General features: G+C 42.6%; 1 protein-coding gene across 1 annotated transcript in view; it reads left to right on the top strand.

Moving 5' to 3' along the window:
• The first annotated feature begins 3,110 nt into the window (after nt 1–3,110).
• Nucleotides 3,111–26,117, top strand: part of LOC139649455 (E3 ubiquitin-protein ligase RNF13-like) — a 49,622-nt gene continuing 26,615 nt past the window's right edge. The window contains exons 1-4 of the mRNA XM_071525867.1: nt 3,111–3,284; nt 7,384–7,648; nt 8,223–8,303; nt 21,217–21,342. Coding sequence (XP_071381968.1) covers nt 7,535–7,648; nt 8,223–8,303; nt 21,217–21,342 — 321 coding nt within the window. The 5' untranslated portion in view covers nt 3,111–3,284; nt 7,384–7,534. The remainder of the gene's footprint in view (nt 3,285–7,383; nt 7,649–8,222; nt 8,304–21,216; nt 21,343–26,117) is intronic.

The following is a 26,117-nucleotide window of genomic DNA, read 5'->3' as shown; positions in this document are numbered from 1 at the left end:
GGTGGGGAAGCATCCGTCCGTCCGGCTGTCCGGCTCCTCTGCCCCTCTGCCCCTCTGTGACACTCTGACAGGACAGAGGAGTGTGTGTGGGGTGTTTGTCAGAGGCAGAGTCACTGTAGGGAGGGCAGGGAGGGGGACAGGAGTAGGAGGGCATCTCTGGGTGTGTGTGTGTGTGTGTGTGTGTGTGTGTGTGTGTCTGCAAAAGGAGGAGGTGTGACCGAGTCAAGTCAAGATGAGATGAAGCTTTGACATCAAGTCTAGTCAAAATTATTTAGTAAGTGCTTGTTGGGTCTAAATCCTGTGTGTCCAAAATGTCAACTTTTCAGCAACTAAGAAAAACAGCCTTGTTTTTAGGTTGGTGACAATTCATTTTGGAGTTTTTCCACTGAGTTTTGAAAGTGTTTCATCAGCCCAAGAGGTCGGAGAGTTTTCTCAACCCACAGAGGAACAGATAAACCTTTTCACGTGACAACAGCAAAATGCTTTCGAATTAAATGCAATGGGAAATCCTGCATTATAGAAACACAAGGTTAAAGTCTGCACTGTCTCTCTTTCTCTCTGTCTTGGATATACAGTGAACAACAGAGAAGGCCCCACACAGAGGTTTGTTTTTTTAGACGACCCATATGATTGACATGTTTATCTCCTTTTTTCAAGTTCAAGTTCAAGACTTTGTTGTCTCTGACAGGTAATTCAGCTTACAGCAAGTGACAGCTACATAAAAATACAAGAATACTAGACAAGATACAGATAGTAAATACAACAAGGAAACACTTTCTTATATTGGGAAGAGGGGAGAGAGGGACTGAATTGACAAACATGACAGCTGCCACTGACAGAGTCACAATACCTGAATTTTATATCATCTGTACACCTGAACAGCCTCTTTTTTTTTTTTTTTACAGCAGCAATAGGACTGTAGCTCACGTGTCTGCAATCTCAGTCATAAAGTTCAGGTGACATTATAATACTTGTTTAAGCAACATCACACAAGAAGGAGTGCTGTTATACTGTAAATCAGCATGACTCATTCGGTTGAAGATTTTGTTTATAGAGCAGCAAAAGATTATGATTTTTTTTATTATGAACAGCTATAAAGCGGAGGGATGCATATAGTAAAACGTTCCAGTTCTGTTATACTGTATATCAGCACTCATGGAATGCCTCCTGTCCAATCAAATTGCTCAACCGGCATTAACCAGATGTGTCTTGTTCACATGCACACACACACACACACACACACACACAATTGAAGTTTGATTGACAATTGAAACTATTGCCTGTTTAAACTATCATCATCCCCCATTCAGTGATTAGATACAAGGTTTTATCTAAAGCCTGAGATAAAGAGTCAGAAGCAGAGTAAAAGCAAGCAGAGCTGATTGATCATAATATCATCAATCGGTTCTATCAAGTCAATTCAATTTTATCTAAAGAGTGCTTCTGAGAAACAGGTTTGGCCTACATTTCTCTGTAGTGACACAAAAATAAATAAAACCAAGGATAGTAAAAAGCAAGAGACAGATCAAGTGTGTCATAAACTACATGTTACATACAGGCCTGTTTGTGTGTGTGTGGGTGGGTGTGTGTGTATGTGTGTGTGTGTGTGTGTGTGGGCAGTCTCCAGGAGAAGTAAGACAATGGTAGGCAGGCTGTAGGCTGCGCTGAATAAAACGGTCTTGAGTCTGAACTGAAATACTGCAACTGTCTGCTTTGTTTGCTTCATATTATCTATTACATTATAAATAGAATAAATTCTAATATGAGTACTGTACATATAATTTGGCAGACGTTTTGATTCAAGGTATCGCAGCATTAGTACATAATATGGCTGGATGCAGCAGGAAATTAAGCTAATCCTGGTGTTTCCATCAGTGGACTATAAAGTTTCTATTCTATTCTATTCTATTCTATTCTATTCTACTCTAGTCTATAGTGTGTTTGCTGGCTCTAGGCACTTTGCGTTACACTCTTGTATGAAAGGTAATTTATGATTCTATTCTATTCTATTCTACATTACCTTCATATTCATTGAAAATACATGGACATTTTTTGCAAAGACGACTACAACAAGATAAAAGTTTGCATAATAAATTCATATACAATGGAGTACAAAAAACAAACAAACAAAAAAAAACCTAAAATCTTAAATATCCTATTCGGAAGAGCTTTTAACCAGTTTAGTTAATCTAACCCCCTGGCAGTGTTAGACAGATCACTGAGCTACAGAAAGGCCTAACCACTGATCCCATATTGTGGCGAGGGAACGTCACAGTCGTTTAAGATGTTATTGATAGACTTTTACAGTTCTGCTATAAAGTTTTACAGTGGACTGCTAATTTGCATTTGACCTTCTAAAGGCTTCAGCCGTCCCGGGGTTTCTGTGTGAGTGTTGGCTGGGAGCAAACAGCGACTTGGTTTCTCAAGGTCTTTTAACTGTTCATGATCTCTTGTGGGTTTGTGCTCATTTCTGCTCTTTGTGTTTTCTGAATCTGACAAATCTGAACACAACTAAATGGGTTTTGAATGTGGATATAGATATGGATATTGTATAATAAAAGGGGAAAGAAATAACAGAACTGGTGTGTGAATCACAACCTTGAATGTTGGTCACACACAAAGCATCAATAGGTAATAATATAATATAATAATATAATATAATAATTAATTTCTAGGTATTTTTCTTATCGGGTTATTTCTTTATAAATATAGCTCCCTTAAGGAAAAGAGGAGGCTTCAAATTCACTATGGAGGGCGCTAGAGATTAAAAAGTGTTCTCAAAACCTTTTTTTGAAAGTAACTATATTATTTTTTCCATTTAAAACATATCTATTTTCTTATTATTCTCCCCTTCTGCTGATAACCTAACAAGTGATCCGGCGCAGCCGTAATTAAGGTGTAAATATAGGCTAGCTGATCAGTCGAGGGAGTTCATGTGACTGTAAAAGGCAGTAAATGGTTGTTTGTACCGTCACGTGGATATGTTTACGTCTGGAACCACTTCCGGAATAGGATGATTGACTCGCAGCCCGTCCAATCACAAGCAAAGCGCTTGACTCGGGGGGCGCGTGCAGGTGGCGGAAGTTTGCGCTTTCACATGAAGAAGAAGCTAGCGAGAGGATTAATGTTGACACTCTGTCGCACTGAACCGCCGTCCAAACGGAATGAAGTCCTCCCAAATCTTCGCCGTTGCACACATCCCGTCACACACACAGTGAAAGAGAGTGATGTCCATGCCAGTAGCTAAATTCCCAGTCAAGACAAAACTTCTGACACATTTAAAGGTAAGAAATCCACGATGAAAGCAGCTAGCTAGCCTAGCATCATGCTAACTTGGGTACAGGGCGCTCCGTTTCTGAAGCTACCCACCTCAGGGTGTCCATACCAGACGACAGATCTACTAAGGTATGGCATACAGAAGCATTTTCTAGTTGATAACCATCAAAGTGTATCTCAAATTAATTGACATCAATGCTGTCTTCTAGATTTGTGGGCATCTAACTAACTAGGCTACGTTTGTCACGTAACCTACTTAGATTTAACGATTTTTTTCCATTTTCGGAGTCATGGTAACTAAGTGTAACGTATTAGCTCATACTGTAATTTTCTTTTCAATGTGACTCGTGGCAGTAAGTGGTGGTCATAGGATAAGTTAGTCAGCATCTTTGTGCAGCTGTCATGAGTGATGTTGCTTTCACTTCCCCTTTTAGTGCACGTTATATTCCTATTATAAAGAAGCCCCCCCTGTCCCCATTTTCAATGTGATGTCTAGGGCCGGGTCAGTTATTATCAACCCTCCACACTACACACCTGTAATGGCACATGATGATGACTCTGTTAGGTTTTTTAGGAGTCAGTACATAAATAATGCAATTCCTTCCTGGGTACATTTTAAAAAATCATCATGACACTTGCATTAAACCTGGACAGGGCGTGTCTTGAAGATCTCATAGATGTTTTCTTTTCAGGGGAACACACTGATAGACACCTCTCCAAATCCTCCTGATGATTTTGCAACTCATAGGCTGGTTCCTTACACTTGAAGAAGGCAGACATTGAGAAAAAAAAATGTACCGGGTCCTCCAGTGAAAGAAGTTAGCAGTTCAGAGCTATTTTTTGATCTGACCGAGAAATTAGGCTACGCCCCTTACAATGCAACCATGCTATATTAGAGGAGCTCAGTCTCTTAAGGCTTGTGTTGTGGGATAGGGCTGCAGTGGCATTAGTAGGACAGTAGGGATGGAGAGTTATGTAACAAGCCCTCCTTTTAGGCAGATGTGAGGCGTTGCTCAGTGATGACAGAGAGATAGAGAGAGAGCGCACAAGGCTACAGCAGTGCTTTGAACTTGCATATTCGATGTGAAACGCTCTGGATGGTTGCTAACGTGGATCTTGAAGTGGTTGGCAGTAACATCAGAGTGGGAAATCCATATAAGCTATGAGACAAATGCTTTTAGACGTTTGCTACAGTGGTCAAAGTCTGTCTACTCTACCAGCCACTGTTTGGAGGTTCCTTTGTCTTCCAAAAATAGTTTTGGCTGGTAAAATAGATAAAGTAGCAAATGTTTTAGTGTTTTTTGGGGGGGGAATCCGCAGTCTGGTCCACACCTTTTTTTTTTTTAAGGGAATAAGCCACACACAGTTTATTGTAAACCAATAAAAATGTTCAGCCACAATGCTGAAATACCTAAACCAGTTCCTCTACCTGGGTAGTACCCAACCTCATCTGAGGCTGATTAACATCTTAATTGGTACATGCTGACAGGGAAGTTGTCCTTTCCTACCAATCCTATCATCTCAACCATAATACTAAATTTGTACTGGACCTGAAGCAACCTAAATGGTGAGCCGGTATAGCAGGAACAGTGGCATCTAGGGGTCATAAATCAGAGCTAGTGGTCAGAGATCACATATATTATGGAATATAAGAGGAACAACTTCAATGACTCATTAATAACCATCACCATATTCACTGAGAATGCATTGCATTTTATGAAGAAGCAATACACCCAAGGCCCAGCTTCATACTACTTGTCAAACACTGAGAACTGATATTGTACAGCGGTCACTGGAGCGGGATTGGTGGGGTTTTGGGGGGGGTCTGTGGGTGGGTTTTGACCATTGATGCGGATTCCTCATGTCTTAATCATTAGGAAGACATTTGGTACAAATCGAATGTTGGGCGTTATATTTACACTATACTATATAAATACTACCAGATTAAATTGTCCAATTTGGGTGAAGTAATTTCTCATTAGTCAAATTTCTACAGAATAATGTTAGAGGTCTGCTAACCTTATCCATTTCTAACTATAGAATAGAATATCCTTTCAGAACAATCTGAGACAGTGGTTGTCGAAATCTCTGTGTGATTTGCCATGGAATGACCCAGGTATCCAAACATCTTGAAAATCAGTGTAATGTATAATGACAAAATACTCAGTTTCCTTGCCCTGTTGTGTTCCTTGCCAGTGACATGTGGTGAATTTGCCCTGGCATAGAGGACAGATGAAGCAGATGTGAATCCAGTAATAGAAGTAAAATTTAATTTGTAGATAGAATAGTTTAGATTCATGAGATGTCAGACCCACTGACATTCATAGTCACTAATAACCTTGAAAAAGACTGGTGATCTTGGTTTGCCTCTCAGATGATCAGGCCCAGACACCCCCCCCCCCCACCCCCACCTCACCCGACCCCCACCCTCCATGGTTATATTTGGGTTTACATTCCAGTCTTATGCTCATTTTCCCCATGAAAGAGAAGAAAAGACATTAGAATGCAAAGCACATGTACAGATCTGCACTAGAACTGGGTCATCCCGTCGTTCTGTCTTCCCACAACCGCAGCATGCGTATCAAGAGGTAAAACAGTTAAAGAAAAATTGTGAGAAATGGCAGGAGGCTTAATTTAATTCCACCCAAGAGACTGTCGTAGTGACCTGTTCTGCAGACACGGCACATATATATTAGGCGCCTCAGCTTGAACGTAAGCAAAGACATCACATCACCTGATTTTGTTTTTCTGACTTCTGACGTTCTTGTCCGAATAATGCTGTCTTTGTCCCTTTAGGCGAGGCTGCGGACTGTATTGCTGCGTTCCATAATGGAAATATTAGCTTAATAAGATTTGAGCTCGGCTGTCTGAGCTGTGTTTCATTGTAAATCGCATAAGGCTGGCGTGTAGCCTAAAACCTCAGCACAACCTATAGCCTTTTGACACATAAAATATGGATTTGGAAACCACTTCCTACCAACACACGACAAAACAAGCTCATCTCAACCTCAAACTCCATTTCCTTACCTTGCAGCTTGACAACATAGCTTAATGATCAGCAGGCTTAACTTACAGCCAAGCAAGCCTATAGCTCCTGGTTTTCCCTTGACCTGATCACATGCTCCCCTTACATCTGGAGGCCTTTGTGTGACGTGACATTCAGCCTGCAGCCCACTTCAGTTTCAGTCTGTACAAAGCTGTTGGCTGGCGAAGAAGCAGAACACATACTGTGAACATGCAGCCTCCCTGGAGCCAGTGGATCACGTAGCAGCCAGACAGGCTTCATGATGGGCCGAGGTAGCAGCCTAATGTAAATGGTTAGCGAAGGCACAAACCATCACTCACTCCTGCGCTTTCCTTTTCCTTTTTCATTTCCCAAAGGAGTGTGCGTTCCACTCCTAGCAAGTTTTCCCCTTTTTATTGAGAGAGTAGGAAGAGTGAGAGAAGCAGAATCCAGGAGAGAATGTTCTGGTACTCAGTCCAAGATATATATGTCTTTTATACATACTGTACATCCCACAGCACTTCGCATGTAGTCTGCATCAAATAGGGCCCATGAACAATGAAAAGAAAGCGTGGGCAGGCGTCGAAGGCAGTTTCTTTTTCCGTTGATGTCTGAGTATGCAGGCCTCTCTCGAGACACACAGGATGTACGGTGCACACTAGTGTTGTCATGATAACTGGAATTTCACTTCTACTTCTTTGACACCGTTGCAGAAAATTGAATTCAGTAAACATTCAAAGTAATCTCCAGAGGGTGTAAACATGTGGATTGGAATAGTTAAAAGAAGAAGAAGAAGAAGAAGAAGGAGGAGGATTGGAGTAGACAGAGGTGGCACGTCTGGCTCTTGACAGCGGACTGCAGCAGTCAGCGCAAAATACAACCGAGTCAAACAGCTGAAAACATGGCAGCAGCGTCGAACACTCGAACACGTCTTGAACTGAATCCCGGTCCACCTAAACTGCTTGACAGCTCCTTGAGAATTTAAATTTGAGGGAAATTTATAGAGACTTCATATTTTATTACTATTTCATCTGTGTAAATCTGCTTTTACTTGAGGAACACTGCTGTACATAATGTTTGTGTGATATATGTGTCTCCTGTAGGTGTGACAGCAGCAGGCAGGCGGTGTACAGGGGTCTCTCTGCGGGCCGGTGTGTGTGTGTGTGTGTGTGTGGTCGTGTGTGAGAGAGTGTGTGTGTGTGTGTGTGTGTGAGTGTGTGGCATAGCGGCTGAGCATCGTAACGTGATGCCAAGATGCTGCTGTCCCTGGGCATGCTGATGCTGTCGGCCACGCAGATCTACACCATCTTCACCGTGCAGCTCTTCGCCTTCCTCAACCTGCTGCCGGTGGAGGCCGACATCGCCGCCGTGAGTAATTCATACACACACATATATAAAGACATTCATAACGATAATAATAAAACAGTATGACTAATTATATATATTGACATACATACAGTGCTTTCAAAAAGTAATCAGCCGACTTGATTTTTCCGCATTTTGTGATATTGCTGCTTGAATTTTCTGTCAACAATATACAAAATAGCCCACAAATGTCAAGTGAAAACATGTTTTTAGAATCTTTTGCAAATCTATTAGAAAAATGAAAAAGAAAGAAAGCTTCAAGTCTTATTGATACATCTGAATCAGCTTGGCACATCTGGATTTTGTGTCTATGTTGGAAGTTAATTGGTCGTCTGACTGTACAGTGGGACAAGTATAGTGTTTTTTTTATCCCTTGTGTTTTTTATTAGCTTCACTCTCTAGCATTTTGTTATGTTTTTTATTGTTTCGAGTTTGTTTTGTTGGTGTGACAATTGATTTTCCCACCTGGATAAATTAAGTCCCTGTCCATCTATCTTGAGTCAATCATCCAGTCACCCACATAAAAAAAAATCCTAAATGGAAAGTAACAAAATTGTATTTATTTCCCATCTTTCAGTACTCCTTCGACAACAAAACAGGGAACTTCGATGACCTGCCTGCACGGTTCGGCTACCGGCTGCCCAGCGATGGACTGAAGGTGAGTGCGGAGAGGTCAGAGGTCATTCACAGACTAATTAGCAGCCTTAATGACAAGTCCCCACAAATCATTACAAATGTGATATCTGCTGACTGACTGTTTACCAAACACGTGTCCACTTTACAGCTCCGTTGAGTTAAAGAGTAACACCATGAAAACAAGAGAGCGAGAGCAGGCTAAGAGGGTTTGGTTTTTGTGGAAATGAGTATGAATTAAGAAACGAAAAAATAAATATTTAACTAAAAGTAGGTGTAGTTTTGAAATGTCAAAGAGTTTTCTCGCACAGTTATCATTTAATAGGTAAAAGGATGAAAAAGTGCAATCTTATTCTCTTATAGTAAAAAGTCTCAAAATGATAATTTAGTTGAATTTAGTGGAACTATTTACCAACATTGCTGCTCTGTGCTGGGTTTTCTGACCACTGAGGCTTTGTAATCCGTCCCAGTGTTGTCAGGTTTCCTCCACCCCCTGGTTGACCCACACAGCTCACAAACAGTGGGGATGATTCATGTCTGCTATCTAAGCTGGCCATTGTGGCGCTCCCCCCAGTCAAGAGCCAGCTTGTTGTTCTGTGAAGGCTTTTGGCACACACAAGCTAGTGGCTAGCAAAATACTTTGGTGTATTGTACTGTGTGTTTGTGTACGTGTGCGTTTGTGTGTGTGTTGGGTCAAGTAGAGTTTGCAATTAAACATGCAATGTGTAGTGTTTTTAAGCATCAGTGTGTCGTCAAATTATTGTGATACCTTTACCCTAAACAACTGAGACCATGGTCAAGATGATTGGTAGCCTCTGTCTGTCGTGAATGGTAATATTAGTCCTTGTTTCTCAAAATTATGACCACATTTCCCATAAACCTTGTGGCCGTTATTACATTATCAGTTGCTACATGGCCTACTTTCTGTGCGGCGGTAGGTCGTCTGAATTCTATTATACAACGTGAGAAAAAAGGTCAGTGGGGGAAGAAGCTATAACGTTACCATCTTTCATTTTGTCGTCACTCCTCCAACATGGTGGCATGTCCCACACTGGTGACTCCTCTCCAAGCGTTATGTGACCGCCCTGTATTATAATATAACAGGTTAGACCAGTTGGCAGGAGGGCGAGCTGAGACCAGAGGGCCAGTACGGTTCACAGGCCTTACAGGCACAATTAGGGCATGTTTCCTGAAAAGTGCCAAGTCTCGGTCCTCTTCCAAGTGAACTGAGGTGCGGTTTGATAGGAGTGAGAAAATAAACCAAACCAATTACAGGAAACGACCCCAAAACACCAGGTTTTATGGGTATAAAGAGATGCACATATTCATCTACAGTATATCTTCATGTGTTGATAACTGGTATGAACACCATAGAAGATAAGTCATGGCAAAGAGTGCAGACAAGTCCATCATGCTTAGCCAAAGTTACAGGAACTGGCATCAGATTGAATTTGCTATGTACGCCATGTATCCTCTTTGGAAACAAAATTCACTAGAGAAGTTTATCATTCACCATCTCTAAATTATGCAGGATCTAATCTGTAAAAATCATATTATCACCCAAAGATTTAAGTTGCCTACTATCTTTTATTTTCAGCTATCATTGTAGTTTGTAACAGGGTGTCCCATTTATCAAAAGGTAGAAGTCTCATTTTGGGATGAAACTGCACACATTCAGCGTTCAATCACCTTCAGGCAGCAGGATGTCAGCGGCACTGATGCTACTGCTGCTGCCACCTGCTGTGGTGAACAAAATGTTCTGTGTGTGTGTGTGTGTGTGTGTGTGTGTTCTTGTACTTCTCTTTTTGGGAGAACTAGTCTTCTTGTGAGAACTAGTTTGAGTTTTTGAGAACATTTTTTTCTAAGCGAGGGTGGCAGATCCTCACTTTTTCAATGAGGTAGTTTAGGGTCAGGGAATGAATTTCGTCAATTGAAGGTCCTCCTAAGTATGGTGAGCTGTGTGTGTGTGTGTGTGTGTGTGTGTGTGTGATTGTATGTCTGTATTACATGTGTGTGTTTGCGTCTGTGTTGGTATGGGTCATGCTAAAGGTTAGGTTGTTGTTTTCTGGGGACTAATGCGTAACCTCAGTCCTGGCAAAGAGCAAGGGGCATGGCACACACGGTCAAGTTGCTCTGTGTGTGTGTGTGTGTGTGTGTGTGTGTGTGTGCACATTCATCTTATATAAGACTCTGGGTTATGAAAGCTGAGCAATGGCTTATTCTCTCCGTCACCCCCTCTCTCCCTCTCTCATATTCTCATCTAATCTCCTGTTCCCTTTTTCCATCTCTGCGTCCCCTGCTGCTTTCTCTGTCTTCTTTTCTCTCTCCCCTCCCCGCCTCTCTTATTTTTTTCCCTTCCCTTTTCCTCTCCATCTGGATCGCAGCCCAGGCGTTTTTCACCCAGTCTTCTGTGTTGGCTGCCAGTGTCTGGCCGGGGCAGCGAGGCCATGTACCGTGCAGACGTGCTGCCCCAGTCCCTAAGGGCTAAACTCAATCCTTCCACTTTAAACGAACCTTTCCTTACCCCACCCATGTCTGCGTCTGTCTGGGGTGAAGCTGGCAGAGAGATTTTTCAAACAGCTACTGTGATTTACAGCTGCACTAAGCAAGACTTTTATGTGAAAATGCGCCCATGTTGTCAGCCTCAATCACAAAGTGGGGCTGCAACAGAGAAGAGTGTCCCATCTTCCTTAATCGAGACGCCGTAGATTTTCCCTGTTTGCCCAAATTATTATTCTTTAGGTGTCAGCTATGGGCACTGGCACAAAATCTTCTCAACGCCCAGATAGTGACAAATCAAAACTGAAGAGCAAAATACAAACTGTCTCCTAATCGGCAGCGAACGAGCGAGGGTTCATTCCACCAGGATAAATTACTTGTCCTTTCCTACAGCAGTGTCCAGTGGAATCCAATGGTGAACAGGGGCAATATGCCAGTCTTTGCACTGCATTCATATTAACTCTCTGAGTGTTGAGCAGTTTCACACATCTTCTATTAAAAAGTGTTACTGTTTACAAATTCCATTACTAACACATGAGAGTTTGGAGCAAATTGTAGGATGTTAAGATCCATTTTTGTTTTCACAATGTGAGACTACCGGATTGAGTACAATGCTGCTGGTCTGTGCATCGCCACATGACAAACATGACGCGATGTCCACATTAGGTGCAGTGTTAAGGAGGGATATAGATACATTTCTATACATTGACCAACTTTTGATTTTGTGGTGGCCGTGGCAATATTGTGGCCATGTGCCACAGATGAGCCTATGTATGGGGAAACTCTGTTTTCATGTAACATTGATACAAATGCAGCGTGTCTGATTTTGATTTGACTGAAGAGAGACAGACAGAAAATGAGTGAGGGAGGTTTGATTCTTCAGACTCTCCATCTCGCTCTCTTCCCTGTTGATTTCATCTGTTTGTTTCTCTCATATCTGATAAGTACTGATGAGAGCAAACAGAAAGAGGAGAGGAAATATTTGGAAGCAAATATAGCACAACCTATTTCTAGGGAATGTTTTTGTTTTGACAAATCTTCCCGGCTTCAGACTAGCAATTGAAGAGTTTGGCTCCCAGATGATAAATCCACCATTTGGGGAAAAGAATGCGATATGTGCTCTTGCAAAATGATTGCTAGTACAAAAATGATACAGATTATGGGAACTTTTTGAAAGACAATAGGTAACTGAAGTGGTTGACAGAATGAAAACTAGGATTAGGCCATGTATTGGTTTACAGTAATGTATCTCAGAGTTTCTCCTAATGAATAGTCAGGCGGGACACTCTGCTTTAAGGAACTACTAACCCACCAAATCCCCATTAAATGCTGTTTCAGAGGCTTTTCCACCCTGCCAAGAATATAAATTTCTGGTGGGAAACTCGTAATACTTTTTTATTTCTGGTATAAATATGGTTAAATTTAAAGATAGTGAATATTTGCATAAGATATCGTCTATCGGTGACTTCAGTCTAAAAATAATATTAGTTGAACCCCAATGACAACACTTTTACAGACTGGATCTTCTAGATTATCAGAGATACTGAAGTTACATAATTAAGCAGATCCAATCATGTAACTTAGCTACTTAATACAGTAATGTATTTCAGTTTGGAATAGAACTAATTTCTATATATAGTCTACACTGTCCCCTTGCACTGTATGTATTGAATGAACAGTGTGTAACATGTTTTTTTCGATTGGGGAGTGAACTCACTTTAATTGTTGCAGCCACACCGCAGCACGGCTGTGTAACCCCTGGAGCAACTTCTGGCATCACAAGACAGCACAGGCCTGTTTGTCTCCGGTGGATTCTCCACAGGGAGCCAGACTTCAAACAGAGCCTTGCCTATTTCAACTGATGCAACCGGGGTGTTTACAGCTGAGTCAGGGCCCCAGCAAGGCTGGGTGCAGCCACAGAACATAACAGTTATGCTTTGTTTTATTGCTTTCATGGACATTTCATTCATTTGATTTAGAGATCGAGATGGAGCTGTGTCTGTTAAAGGTTTTATATGAAGGTATTGCTGTACCAAAACACCTGAGAACTTGCATATTGGAATGTAGCCTACAATCAGAAAATATTCATACACTTGTGTCCCAAATTTGAATTCACAGAAAGCATTTACAGATTTGCAAGTCAATGTTTGAATGAATGGAAAAGAAGCTGCAAACTTGTAAGAGTAACTTTCTTTCTTTCTTGTAAAGAGTAGCTCTCAGATGCCGTGTTGCGTGTCACAAATGGTGAATCTGCACACTCTCTCTTTAGTACAAGTGTGCGTGGCATTTATCTACCGGCTATTCCCCTAATCCTCATCCACCAACATACACCATGGTGGGTGGTAGTGTAGAAGACTAGGGGAACAGCCAGTGAACAAACTAGAGAAGTTGACATTTTATTGAAATTAAGTGCTGCTTGGTAAATCACTTGTATGCTGCATTTCCCAGTGGCTATTTATCGTTTGCTGATAAATAACAACGTTAAAATGTCAGACTTTTAATTCTCTTCATGAGAATTGGACTTATTGGTCTAGTAGCCTGCCAGCTTCTAACAAACCAAATCCAGTATGAATATCTTATGATTAACACTTGAAGATGATAAAACATACCCTACAGAAATTAGGGTTGTATGATGAAAGCTCTATGTTTTTAGCTCGGCAGAAACAAACAGGAAACAGCTGCTTTAAACAGCTCTTATGTTTGATCATGCAATCGCCGTAGGGCCATAACTGTTTCTATTCCATTCATTCAGATATTGACTTGCACATTTGTAAATCCTTTCTGTCAATTCAAATTTAGGACAGAGGTGGGTGAATATTTTCTGTGATTGTAAATTCCAACATGCAAGTTCTCAGGTGTTTTGCCACAGTAATATCTTAGTAGTTTTAAGATTCACATTGATTTGACTCCCAAGCCTGCTGCTCTGCTATTGGTCTAGTGTCCTTTTCAAGCACTTGTGTACGAAATTTTCTATTTTTGATTGTATTTTTGCTTTTGTAGGTTAAACGTTCTGAAGGATTTGCTCTAGATACCACTGTGGACCAGACAAGCATCTCTCAAACAGAAAATTCCTCAAGCATACAATGACTTTCGCACCTGGTGTGCCATCTTAAAAAGTCTCAAGAGTCAAGAATCGATACCAAAGTTAAAATAACCTTGTTCCTTTTTCGCAGCAACACACCATTTAGGTTTCAGGCATTTGTTTCTTTTTTTTTCCTTCTTGTGCCCACTTTCACTTCCACTCCTCTAAGTATAGGTTAGCCTGTAGCCACAGTCTGGGAAGGGATACTTGAGCTTCCTTTGGAAAGTTTTTGTGGTTTGCCTTGCATGGTGCAGCGAAGTTCGGGGTGGACTGTGTTTGACCAGTGCTAAAGGCTCTGAAGTCCACACTCTTACCCTCCCTTCTCTCCATCAAGCTAGTTAAATTACTGAATGATTGGATCTGTAAAAATATAAATGCTCATTTTCCTCTTAACATAAAAGCTTGGTTTCTACATAAGTGCTTATCCAAAATTGCAAAGTAGATGGTTAAAGCCACAGAACTTCAATGGATAGAACGGTCTTCCACTGTTTGCCATGGTAATTTGGCTAGCACAACGTATGGCGACTGTGGAATTTTAAGGGTTAGTTGTTATGGTGACAACGCAAGTCTGGACATTAAGGCCGTAAAGTCTGTCACACTTGTTTGAGAACTGTGCAGATGTGCCTGTTGCACAAGTGCTTAGCAAACTGTCAAAGCTCAACTGAAAGCTAACGTTGACAACAAGGTTGACGTAGCATTATCAAAGACTGCACTTCTCTCACTAGCTCTTCTAGTCAACATTAGCATATTAGCAGTCCATGGCAGCAAGGAGATGGAGAAGCTCCTTTGGTCTTTGCTGCAAAACCTCTTCCCTTAACGACTTGCCGTAAGTCGGTTTATATGGAAGCTGGTCCAATGGTTCACATAAAAATTGAACAGTTGCTCCGACCATCCAGGAACGTTGATTTGAATGGGAATGACCGCTCTATCCATTCAAGAATTGTTTTTCTCCTATTAAGTCGGTAGATCCCAGATTTTTCCCAAAGTTAATTCAAATAGGCTCTACTTGAAGTCCAGATAGGGAAATTCCATTCGAGCAGTCGTAATGTTGTTTGTTGGAAGTGCCGGCAGTGTACAAAGAGGAGACAGGAAACAGTCCAGGACCCAGCCAGACAGCATGACTAAGGAGGCTGTATCCTACAGGCCAGTATTTCTCCAATGTTTTCATGTCACGGACCCCCATGTAGACACACTTTAAGGCCACGGACACCCATTTGATAAGATTTCATCCCGCAGTCCCATATGGGAAGGTTTTTGTTGTTGTAGATTTACTGTTGTATTGTATAACAGTGGAAATAATAGTGGTGAGTGCAAAACTTAGATTAGAATAGTCATTATTATGCATTCTCTGATTGGGATAGTTTCTAGTGATTTCAATTATAGAGAATTTAAACTGCAAACCCTTCAAGGACCTCTGGAGTTACCCAGACCCCACTTTGAGAACCACTGCTGTAGGCCAGGGTTTCGCAATTAGGAGTTTGGGCCCTACCTAAGGTGCCACAAGCTGATTTTCAGTGGTCTCAAGGTGATTTTACAACATGTGACATAAAAAATATTGAAATATCGAATAAGATATACAAGTGGTGCATAAATAAATGCTTTCCTCTTATGAAATAATAAGCATTGTTCAGCCTCTAGACTTCTGCTAATAATCAAGCGAGTGGTCTGCTTAGAAATGCTCATATTCACATCCAGTGTGTACAAATATAAGCAGCGGTGTCATGTTGATATTTAAGGCAGGAAATGTAGGTTTGTCGCAATTTCATTGAGTTGAAGCAATAAAGTGGTTCCCTAATGCACCAGAATGAGTCGCTTGACCTCTGTCTGGTTCTGGTAAACATACTGACATTTTCACGAGTGGTTCTGGAATATTCTTAGCTGGTTTACAGAGAAGAGTGGTGATTCCCGCCAGTGTCCAGACGACTTGCCTACAATGTGATATGAATGTATCTAGATGGTGTAACATTGCTCAGCATTTTCTCTTCTCTTGTTACCTCTTTCTCTGCCTCCCTCTCTCTCTCACTCTCTCTCTCAGCCCCTCTCTTTCTCACAATTTCTCTTTGTGTCCATCTTTCTCTTTACAGCTTGTTCTCTGTTCCTTCAATCTGCCCCCCCCCATCTCTGTTCTCCCTATTTCTCTGTTTTGGATTGCTCAGCATTTTTGCCTCTCAGTCTCTCTCAGATGAACTTGTTTGTTTTCCTCAAAGAAGCATGAGATGTTTTTGGTCTATTAGTCAGTCAGTCAGTCGGTCAGTCAGTCGGTTCCTGGCCCAAGGCCCACTGCTTGATCCTGTGACCAGACACATTTGTGCCCAGTGACCAGAACGATGGCCAGTACTGCTGGAAAATATCACCTCATAGTCCTTTTTATCATGCTCCAGTATTGAAAATTGAACTTTTATTGAGAGTAGACATAGTTTTTTTTACAGTCCACACACCACTTTATTGCTTTTAAATTGGATTTTAGGCATATCGACCTTAATATATCCAGGACAAGTTGACTTGTTCAGTGCTGCTTTGAAATAAGATATGAAACTTTAATGATCCCTTTGGGGAAATTGGGTACTTTCACACATTCACACCTGGGAGCTGCAGAGTACAACCACAATCCTCCTCCACACTTATCTAGAGTGACTTACACTTGGTGCAACAATAGCATAAGCTTCAGTTCCTGGGTCACAACCAATAGTAAGGAGATCAGTAAGGGTCAGACTCATATTGCTCTGATGATAGATGTAGCAAATATTGTGATAATAGAATTAGGGCTGGGCAATATGGTCAAAATCAATATCAAGATAATCATAAGTATTTTTTTTTATAACAATTTGGCTCACATATGCAAAATCACGTTAAATAATCAAATTAATGTTCATCCCACTGAACCGAATGGTTGTTATGTTAAATTCGTAAGTAATATTCCTACCATACCTCAATTTTTGAATACAATTTGCTTGTTATCATCAGTTTAGACAGCATAATTGTGTGCCACAATATCCCAAAATCACCATATCATCACAATGATTCCACTAAAAAGACATAAATGATAATGTCGAACTATCGCCCAGCAAATAGACTATTCTTGTATGATAGAAAAGTGTAGAGTATAGAAACAGTAGCCATGGTAAAAGGTAATGCATCTGTCTATCCATCTGTCTGTAAGCAAGCTTTGTGCCATTTGCTTTTTCATCTCCTTTGCAGTCAATATGTAATCTCTCCGGTGTGCCTGTCAAACCCCAAACTCTTTACCTAGTTCGTGTTGTGGTCATGTATGAGGCAGAAGCAGTGAATTTCAACAGGGCTTTAAACGGGTTGTAATGGGGAACCTTAGCGTCAATGAATCTGCCTGTGGAGTCACACAGGCTTTAATCTGCTTATAGGAAGCCCCAGCCGGACTGGAGCAAGTTAATAATTCCTCTGTTTCTCCCCTTCTAAACCCAGGGCAAAGCCGAAAACAGGCCCTATAGTGAGGTTTTTAATGACAGGATTAAGTGTGATCACCGTGCAATAATGTGGAATAGTCCAACAGAGACGCCCCCCCCCCCCCCCCCCCGTTGAATTCTGCAACAATGGGAAAATCCCAGTGAGCCGCTCTGAGTTTGTTAGCTCAGTTACACACACACACTCTGTCTTTATAGTTGTTTGTTGTTCAAAGGGTAGAGCAAGGCATTAACGATTAGGGTTTCCATTACTATTGGGATCACCCATATTAAAACTATATGCGCTTGTGGTACTGTAGTAATTAAAAGTGTGTGTGACAGGCTTTTATTTCTCTCTCTCTCTCTCTCTCTCTCTCTCTCTCTGTCGCTCTCTCTCTCTCTCTGTCGCTCTCTCTCTCTCTCTCTCTCTCTCTCTCTGTCGCTCTCTCTCTCTCTCTCTCTCTCTCTCTCTCTCTCTCTCTCTCAGAAACTCACCATTGTGTAACTGTACAAAGGGGTTATGACATAATGTGTGAGCTGAAATGCTTCCAATTTCAACATCATAAGCTGGGTGAACGATCTGTCCTCACTTTTGCGCTTTCTCAAACTTGGCACCCTGGAATTTAACTCGGCGTTGTTCTCTTCATTAAAACCAGACGAGCATTTTCAAAGATACGATATTTCAGTTTTTCTTTTCAGAGTCTCTTTCTTTTTCGGAGTGTCTCTCTTTTCGCCATGTACCATCAATTTACATTGTAGGGCTGTGCAAAAAAATCGATATAGCTGAGTATTGCAATATTTTTTTCCATGATACTGTATCGATTTTACAGCCCCTCGTATCGATACATAAAAAAAAATTATTCATGTTTTAAACAGATTTAAAATGTCCTTAAATTTCCCTCAAATCCCTTTGAATTAAATGGTTTTGACTCAATATTTGCAACACATTTAGTGGCATCAATTCATACTGGCACATATGGCACAAGAACAACAGGAACTCACGTTCAGAGCAAGGGGGCAGTGCAGGACATAAACAGGAGAAGACTACACAAATTAGTAGATTTATACAAAAAAGCACTCTGTCACTATGTGCATTTGTGCAGCAGGTTGCAGTCCAGCAGTGCAGCAGTGCAGCAGTGCAAAGGAACAACATAGCATGAGATAGTAGTACTAGTTGGGATGGTAATGGAAGAAATAAGTTCAGAGTCTTGTGGAGAATAGAGACAGTTTGTGAGTTGAAATTAATGCAGTGTACATAGACTTGTGCAGGAAACGCATTACATTCCTATCTCCATCTCCCGTCAGTGTAAATGTCTCTGCAGATTTTCCAGGATCCCCCCCCCGCTCCCCCTCATTCCCCAAAAATATTTCCTGTTTTTTTTTCACCCTGGTCTCGTCCCTGCGTTCTGCAGTGCTGGAGCCCGGTGTTCGGCCAACAGAGGGCGCTCTCGCCGCTGGTTTTGAAGCCCGCTGGAATGTGAGGCAGTGGCACAGTGATGTCATTGGCCGGCAAGGCAGGGCCAACGCTCTGACAAAGGCACCCAGAGGTGCGGGGAGGGGAGGGGGAGTTTTCCACATGTCCGTCTCCTCCCTGACGCGGGATTTACAGAGGGAACTCCCTGCCTGAACTTATGTTTAATTGTTTAATGTTGAAGTATAACACCAAGGAGCACATTCAAGTCAGCAGTTTCACCCCCACCTCCCCCCTAATGAGGAGACATGGTACAATCCGGGGGGTTTATAAGTGAATGTGATGTGTCACTGTGGGCTCCAGTCATTCTCCATGTGGGGCTCAGCTGCTGTTTGGGAGTCACGATAAACGTGGCGACCGGCAAGAGGGGCTTCTTCTTAAACTGCCTCTTCTTCTTTAAGCTCATATACACTCAAAGAAAATCTGTTTGCTGCTACCTGACACCAGCCTTGTGTGTGTGTGTGTGTGTGTGTGTGTGAGAGAAAGAGAGAGAGAGCCAAAAAGTGCTGACTCTCCTTGCTGTGTGGGCTGGGTCTTTTACAGCGCTGGCTTTAAGAGAGATGGAAAGAGAGGGAGACAGAAGAAGAAGAAGAAGAGGGTGAACTCATCACTGCTACAGCTGAGTGAGGCAGTACAGTCCCAGAGTCCCATAGCAGTCCGCACAGACACAGACACACACACACACACACACACACACACACACACACGGTGGTGTTAGTTACATTTGTGTATGAGCAGCGGCTTAGAAGTGTATAATATCACATCCCTCCTTGCCATCTCTCTCTGTCTCCTTTTCTTATTCATCTTTCTCTTCTGCCTGCCTCTTTGCTCTCTCTCTCTCTCTCCTCACTTGCCTTTCTTTGTCTCTGCCTGTCTCTATTTTTGTTTCTCTCCATCTGTCTTTCCATGTTTTTCTGTCTCTTTTGTCTCCGTTTCTGTTTTTTCTCGCTCTCTTTGTCTCCATATTTGTCTCTTTTGTCTGTCTGCTTCCCTGTGTCTGTCGTTCTCTGCCAGTCTCACTATTTTCTACCTCTCTCTCTCTCTCTCTCTCTCTCTCTCTCTCTCTCTCTCTTTCATCAGTCACTTCAATCGCTGTTGGAAACAACTAAGACTAAGTAAGACAGGAAGCATGGGAGGGGGGGGGGGCAGAATTTTTCAGGACGAGTGAGCCTGACAAAGTGAGCGCAACAGCATCCTTGAAATCTGTTGGACCCTGTATTACACACACACACACACACACACACTCTCTCTCATTGTTCTTTGTATCTCAGTATGATCCTCTGTTCCAGTGGAAAGTTCTCAATTCATTATGCATTCGCCACCATGATAAATTTATATTTGATGTGCCAGCGTTACATCTGGGGCCGCAGTAGAATTTCCTTTGAACATCTTGTTTTATTCTCTTTTTAAGTTTGTTTTTTCTTCATCTGTGGCTGTGACGAGGCTGTGTTATTAATCTGGAGGCAGCAGGAAGGTTTCACAAGCTTGGTGCTTTGCTGGCCTGGTTCACTGGTAAACAGGCTTCCTGTGCAGGTCTGGAAAATGTGGAAAATCAGTTTGATCATTTCCAGGTCTTGAAAAACGGGGAATTGGTCACAAAATGTTGGGGAAGCATGGAAAAATCTTGTTCTTGTGCTAGATTTAGTTGTCAGTAATATAATCATGATTATGAGTAAGTGATCCCAATTATTACTCTTGATTTGTTGAAAAAAAAAAACATCTTGACCATTACAGGGTTTCAATATTGCTAATTTATCAGTATTTTACTACTTGTGTGTGTACAACTAATATCGCGATATAAGGTTATACATGATTTACTGTGCTGTCTTACAATAGATAATATTTGAAGAGTTTATTTATGAAACACTAAATATCCATTTTGAAAAAAACAAACAAACAATTTAGCTGAAGTTAATCATTTGTCTGAAATATGTTATGTACGTGTTGCTCTATTCAACTACGATTTCTCGATCGGAAAAATGATCGGGCCAGTCAGCGCCTTTGTGGGCGGGACTAAAATCTGAACCTATTTTTCATTGCTGTTTTTCGGCAGAATAATATTTGCTGGTCATTCCTTAACCAAAATATTGTCTTTGTAAAGACGATAGTTTTGTCAGAAACGGCCAACATTCTTAAAGTTAGTAAAGTTAGTAAATACGCCCAGCATCAGTGTAACTGAAAATAACGTCAGAGCGGGCGGATACATCAGTCACTAGTGATTGGTTGGGGGAAAATCAACCCCCCCACACAGAAAACAGTTAACATGGAGGCAATCTCAGACTGACTAATGGAATGGGAAGGAAATGGCCATTCGGTCTGATTATCAAGCTCTCATTTTATAGGACTAGATGTTGCTTTTTTCAAATGGTGGAATTCTCATTTTGGAACAACACTCTTCATTTGTTTCTCATGTATTTTCCACTATGCCATAAATGTGATGTGGTGGCTAATAATGATGTCGTCTCCACAGGGCTTCCTGATTGGTGCGCGGCCAGAGAATGCGTGCGAGCCCATCGAGCCGCCGCCCCCGAGGGACAACCTGACGGGCGCCTTCATCGTCCTCATCAAACGCTTCGACTGCAACTTCGACATCAAGGTACAGCGGGGGGTTCGTGTTTTCCACATGCTAATTGTCTCTTTCTGGTTTAAGCCAATGATGCTGCCGCAGCATTGCAGCAGCAGCATGACTATTATACTCCAATCTGATTAGCGCTTGTTTGGTGAAGCAAGTACAACACAGAGCTAATTACAAATGGGTCACCTCATCAACACACTGTGCAAGCTGCATTTCAAACTTTACCTCTGTATTCAGTTTGTGTCGGCAGCGTGACTTGGAAGGGTAACGACTGTCTGAGCGACACGATGTGCTGCATCATAGGTGCAATGAATTATGGTCGTTGTAGTTCACTAACAGTCTTTCAGTGCTGGACAGCGTTAAGTCTTTGTAAAAACTACATCACCAGAAACACCAGGTGTCAATATCATCTTAGTGCAGTGGTCCTCAGCGGGGGTCCTTGAGGGGGTTCCCCAGCAAACTGATGAATTGTTAAACTTCAACATTATTTCATTTACAAGAAGTTAACCCAGTTAGAGAATGTAGAAGAATGACCTGTTTTGATCATAGTTTCACTGTTATCTCTCTACCTACAATACAGATAGTCATGGAATTCTGTACAAAATCATATCTAACAATAAAAATATTCTGAGATTTGGGTCCGAGATACAAAATCTCATCAAATGGGGGTCTCTGGCCCTAATGTGGACTAAATTAGGGGTCCTTGATATGAAAAAGGTTGAGAGTCACTGTCTTAATGCATCACAACACCCAACATTGATCTGAAATAGAAACTTACTTCAGCAGCTGTTAATTTATCTGGGCGTGCTGCCAAAATATTACCATTACATGGGAAACACTTCGGTCTGTTACACCACACTGTATCTCCGTCAGTAGATGGCGGTTTAGGGTTAGCTTGACTGAGGCTGTCAGATCAGATGGTTGACACAGGCAAACAGGAAGTGGCCGTTTCCCAAACACAACTTCCTGTATGAGCAGCCGTCCCATTCAGCCCCGCTCTGTTCTCTTCCCTTGTCTTTTCTTTTCTTCTCCATCTGCTGATGCAGTTTTGGGCACATCTGTGTTTATCTGTGTTTGTAAGTGAGCCTGATTGTGTGTGAGAATGCCAGCTTTTGTGTGTGTGTGTGTGTGTGTGTGTGTGTGGTGCTGGAGTTCGCTGAGAAGTTATGAGTTATGTTTGCCTAATAAGTCCCTGAAGCGGATGAGCGAGAAAGAGAGAGAGATTAAGAGGGAGAGAGAGACCTGATCTGCACCATTAGACCATGTGCAACACAGAGAAGATCAGGAGAGAAGGGAAGCAGAGAGGGAGATGAAGGCAAGCACAAGTGTATGTGTATGTGTGTGTGTGTGTGTGTGTGTGTGTGCATGCTGGGAGTGAAGCCATGCACAAGCAGAGGGGCAGAGAGGAAGAGATACAGGCAAACAGATGAAGATGAAGGAGAACAAGAGAAGAAAGACAGATAGTACTGGTGGTTGTGTGTTTAAATGCAAATGAAGGAAGATGGAGAGCAAAATGATTAGATTTGATCCCACACACACTCTCACACACACACACACACCCACACCACGTCTCCTGCCTCTGAAGATCTGACAGCTTTCATTTAAACATCCACACGCCTGAAAAATGCAAGAATAGTGCCGCTTTCACATGATATCGTATTTACCGTAAATACAAGCTTTTTTTTTTTTTTTTTTTACAGTTTGTTATTCAGATCCTCCGTTTTTTTAACGTTGGTGGTAAAGGAAAAGACTTGGGTAGCTGCAAAACCCTGCAGTAGATCTGTTCCTGAACACATCTTAGGCCTTCTATTTTTCATGGAAGCAAGAAGAAAGGAGAATGGAAAGAAAGAGCGAAAGAATTAGCGACAGACTGGAGGAGGTGAGGGAAGAGGGAAAGAAAGAAGGCCAGGATTAAAAGAGGGAGTTAAGGGAGAGAGAGAGAGAGAGGATGAGTAATGGGGTGAAAGAGAGGAAAGCATGCAGCTTCTTGGCCTCTCTTTTTCTCTGTCTTTCCATCTCTCCGTCTCTTACTCTCTCCCTCTGTTTCTGTCTTTTTCAGTCTTGCCTATCCTCTCTGTCTCTTACTCTTTTACTCTTTGTCGCTGTCTCTCACTCATTTACTCTCTCTCCTTCCTCTCGTCTTCTCTTCGTTCCCGTCTCCATCTTTTTAAATCTCTCTCTCTCTCTCTCTCTCTCTCTGGTCCAGCCATGCAGCCTTATAAGGCCTCAATGCATCACATAAACACACACACACACACACACACACACACACACACACACACACACACACACACACACACACACACACACACACACATTGACAGACAGGGCAGTGAGGTGTTCGCTGGGCTGGAGTGTAACCAGACTCCCCTCTACATAGCTGTGCGTTAGCCAGACACACACACACACACACACACACACACACACCCCAGTCACTCTGATCTACAGTCAGATTTGCCATTTAACCTCCTCCTGTGACCCTCCACACCCTGACGTTTTGAATTTTAGTCCCGTTGCTAGGCTCTGGTTTTGTTTTTAAAGGAAACGTTTCAACATGTGTTCTTCCATCTGTCCCATAAAAGGCTCATTAACACCATTGTGCATTTCTCTCCAGCAACCATTTGACTTTTTGACCCAACGACTTTCACTTTTGACATTCATACGCATTTTCACCTGATTTCATTTTTTTTTCAAAATGAGCCACTAACCCACAATAATGCATCCAAATGAGAAGTGACTGGTAGGATAGAGAGACAGGCCTGTGACTAGAAGGCCGTTGGTTTGAATCCCAGACCGGCTGGGGAAAATGAATGCCAAACGCTGTCTCTGCCCTTAACAGCTACCGTCGAGGTTCCCTTTAGCAAGGCACTTAACCATCCATTAGTAGAGGAGAATTTCACCAAGTTAAAGCAGAATTAAGACCGCATTTCCATAAAACCCGTTGGTTCCTGTTGCAAAGATGATGCTGCTGCTGGTCCTCCATCCCCCTCCCTTGTGTCTCTGTGTTTTGGCTTTACCGGAGAGGATAATCACATTGGAAGTGATTTGTTTTCAGTGATGTAATTGACGAAATTTTGATTAGAATCGATCGGCATGAAGGCAAAACCTCTGAAAATATTGCCCAGGTTGAAAATAGCCGGAATTATGCTTTAAGTAGAGGAGTCGGTGTTATGTAATGACAGCTAAGGACAGGAGGGGCGGGGCCACACTGTATAGGAGCCTGGCTGGAAACCAGACCCCAGCTGAAGAGTGTGTGTGTGTGTGTGTGTGTGTGTGTGTTAGTGAGGGTGTCTCTTTTTTTTCTTTCTCCCTCTCTCATTCTGTATCTCTTTCCAAATCTTTCACTTCCCCCCCTCTCTTTCCTCCCTCCTCCACCCTGTCTCAAATTTTCTCTCTCTCTCTCTCTCTCTCTCTCTCTCTCTCTCTCTCTCTCTCTCTCTCTCTCCTCTCTCTCTCTCTCTCTCTCTCTCTCTCTCTCTCTCTCTCTCTCTCTCTGTGGGGTCTTGCTGTCATACCTCAGCCTCTGGCTAAATGATTGCTCATATCTAAACACACACACACACACACATATATATACTGTCACCCCCTCTTTCTCTCTCTCTCTCTCTCTCACACACACACTCACACACAGCTATCCCTCTCTCTGCCTCTCTCCTTTCCCTTTTGCACTCTGCATCTCTCACTCTCACACTTTCTCTCTAGCAGCTGTTTTTCTCTCCTCACTCTTTCTGTCACACACACACACACACGTATCTATCTTTCTCACACACACACACACACCGCTCTCTCTTTCTCCGTCTCCCTCTCTCTCTCTCTGTTGCACACACTCTGTCTCTCACATACAGCTGTCTGCCTTGCCTCTCACACACACTCTCTCTTTTATAGACACACACACACTCACACACGCTCCTTCCCTCCCTCCCAGCCGGGCTCAGTTCCCTCCAGAAGCTGCAGGGGAAACAAAGGGATAATAGATTCCATCTTGACTGGAGCGAGGGGTGCAACCTCACCCCCCCACCCCCCCACCCCCACCCCCCCCCCCCACACACACACACACATACACCCCCATCACCCCCAACATGGCCGCCGATCATTCCATTCCATTCCACCGCAGCTTAGCTTAGCATTAGCGTTAGCATCTAGTGAATGAGAGTGGAGCATTTTAATGGATCCACGGCCGTAATGGGCAATAAAACAGGCAGTCTCCCACTTAACCCTCCGTCAAGTGTTAGCGTCTGCACTCATGGGTGAGTGGAGGGGCGGAGTGTGTGTGTGTGTGTGTGTGTTAGAGAGAGAGAGAGAGAGGGAGAGAAAGAGAGAGAGTGTATATGTGTGTGTGTGTGCGCGGTGAGATATGACATGACAAAGAGGAGGTTGAATGTCGGGAGAGAGCGCTTGAGGTGGGGAGGGGGGTGAAGGGATCAAGTGAAGGGGGTGTTAATGGACACTCGCGCTCTCACTCTGTGTGTGTGTGTGTGTGTGTGTGTGAGAGAGAGAGAGAGGAAAGCATTCCAGCACGGCTGCTCTTTTCAGAACAGAAGCGTCCCATGAGAGAAAGAGAGAGAGATGTGGTGAGGGAGTGAGAGAGGAAATAGAGAGAGGTAGAGTGAGAGAGAGAGAGAGAGAAATGGGGGGGGTTGCACATCCTGTATACTTGGACTCTTTGAGGTGGGTGGTGGGGGGGGGGGGGTCTCATTGGTAACCCTTCTGACCCCAGCAGTGGGGAGGAAGGAGGGAGGGGAGGGTATCGGTGGAGGGATGTGTGTGTGCGTGTGTGTGGTGGGGGGGGGGGGGGG

The sequence above is a fragment of the Centroberyx affinis genome, unplaced genomic scaffold (assembly GCF_046629955.1).
Source record: "Centroberyx affinis isolate AG114_WGS23_722 - 3 ecotype Tasmania unplaced genomic scaffold, CSIRO-AGI_Caff_v1 ptg001346l_1, whole genome shotgun sequence".
Lineage (NCBI taxonomy): Eukaryota > Metazoa > Chordata > Actinopteri > Beryciformes > Berycidae > Centroberyx > Centroberyx affinis.
This window is presented reverse-complemented; position numbering and strand designations above follow the sequence as displayed.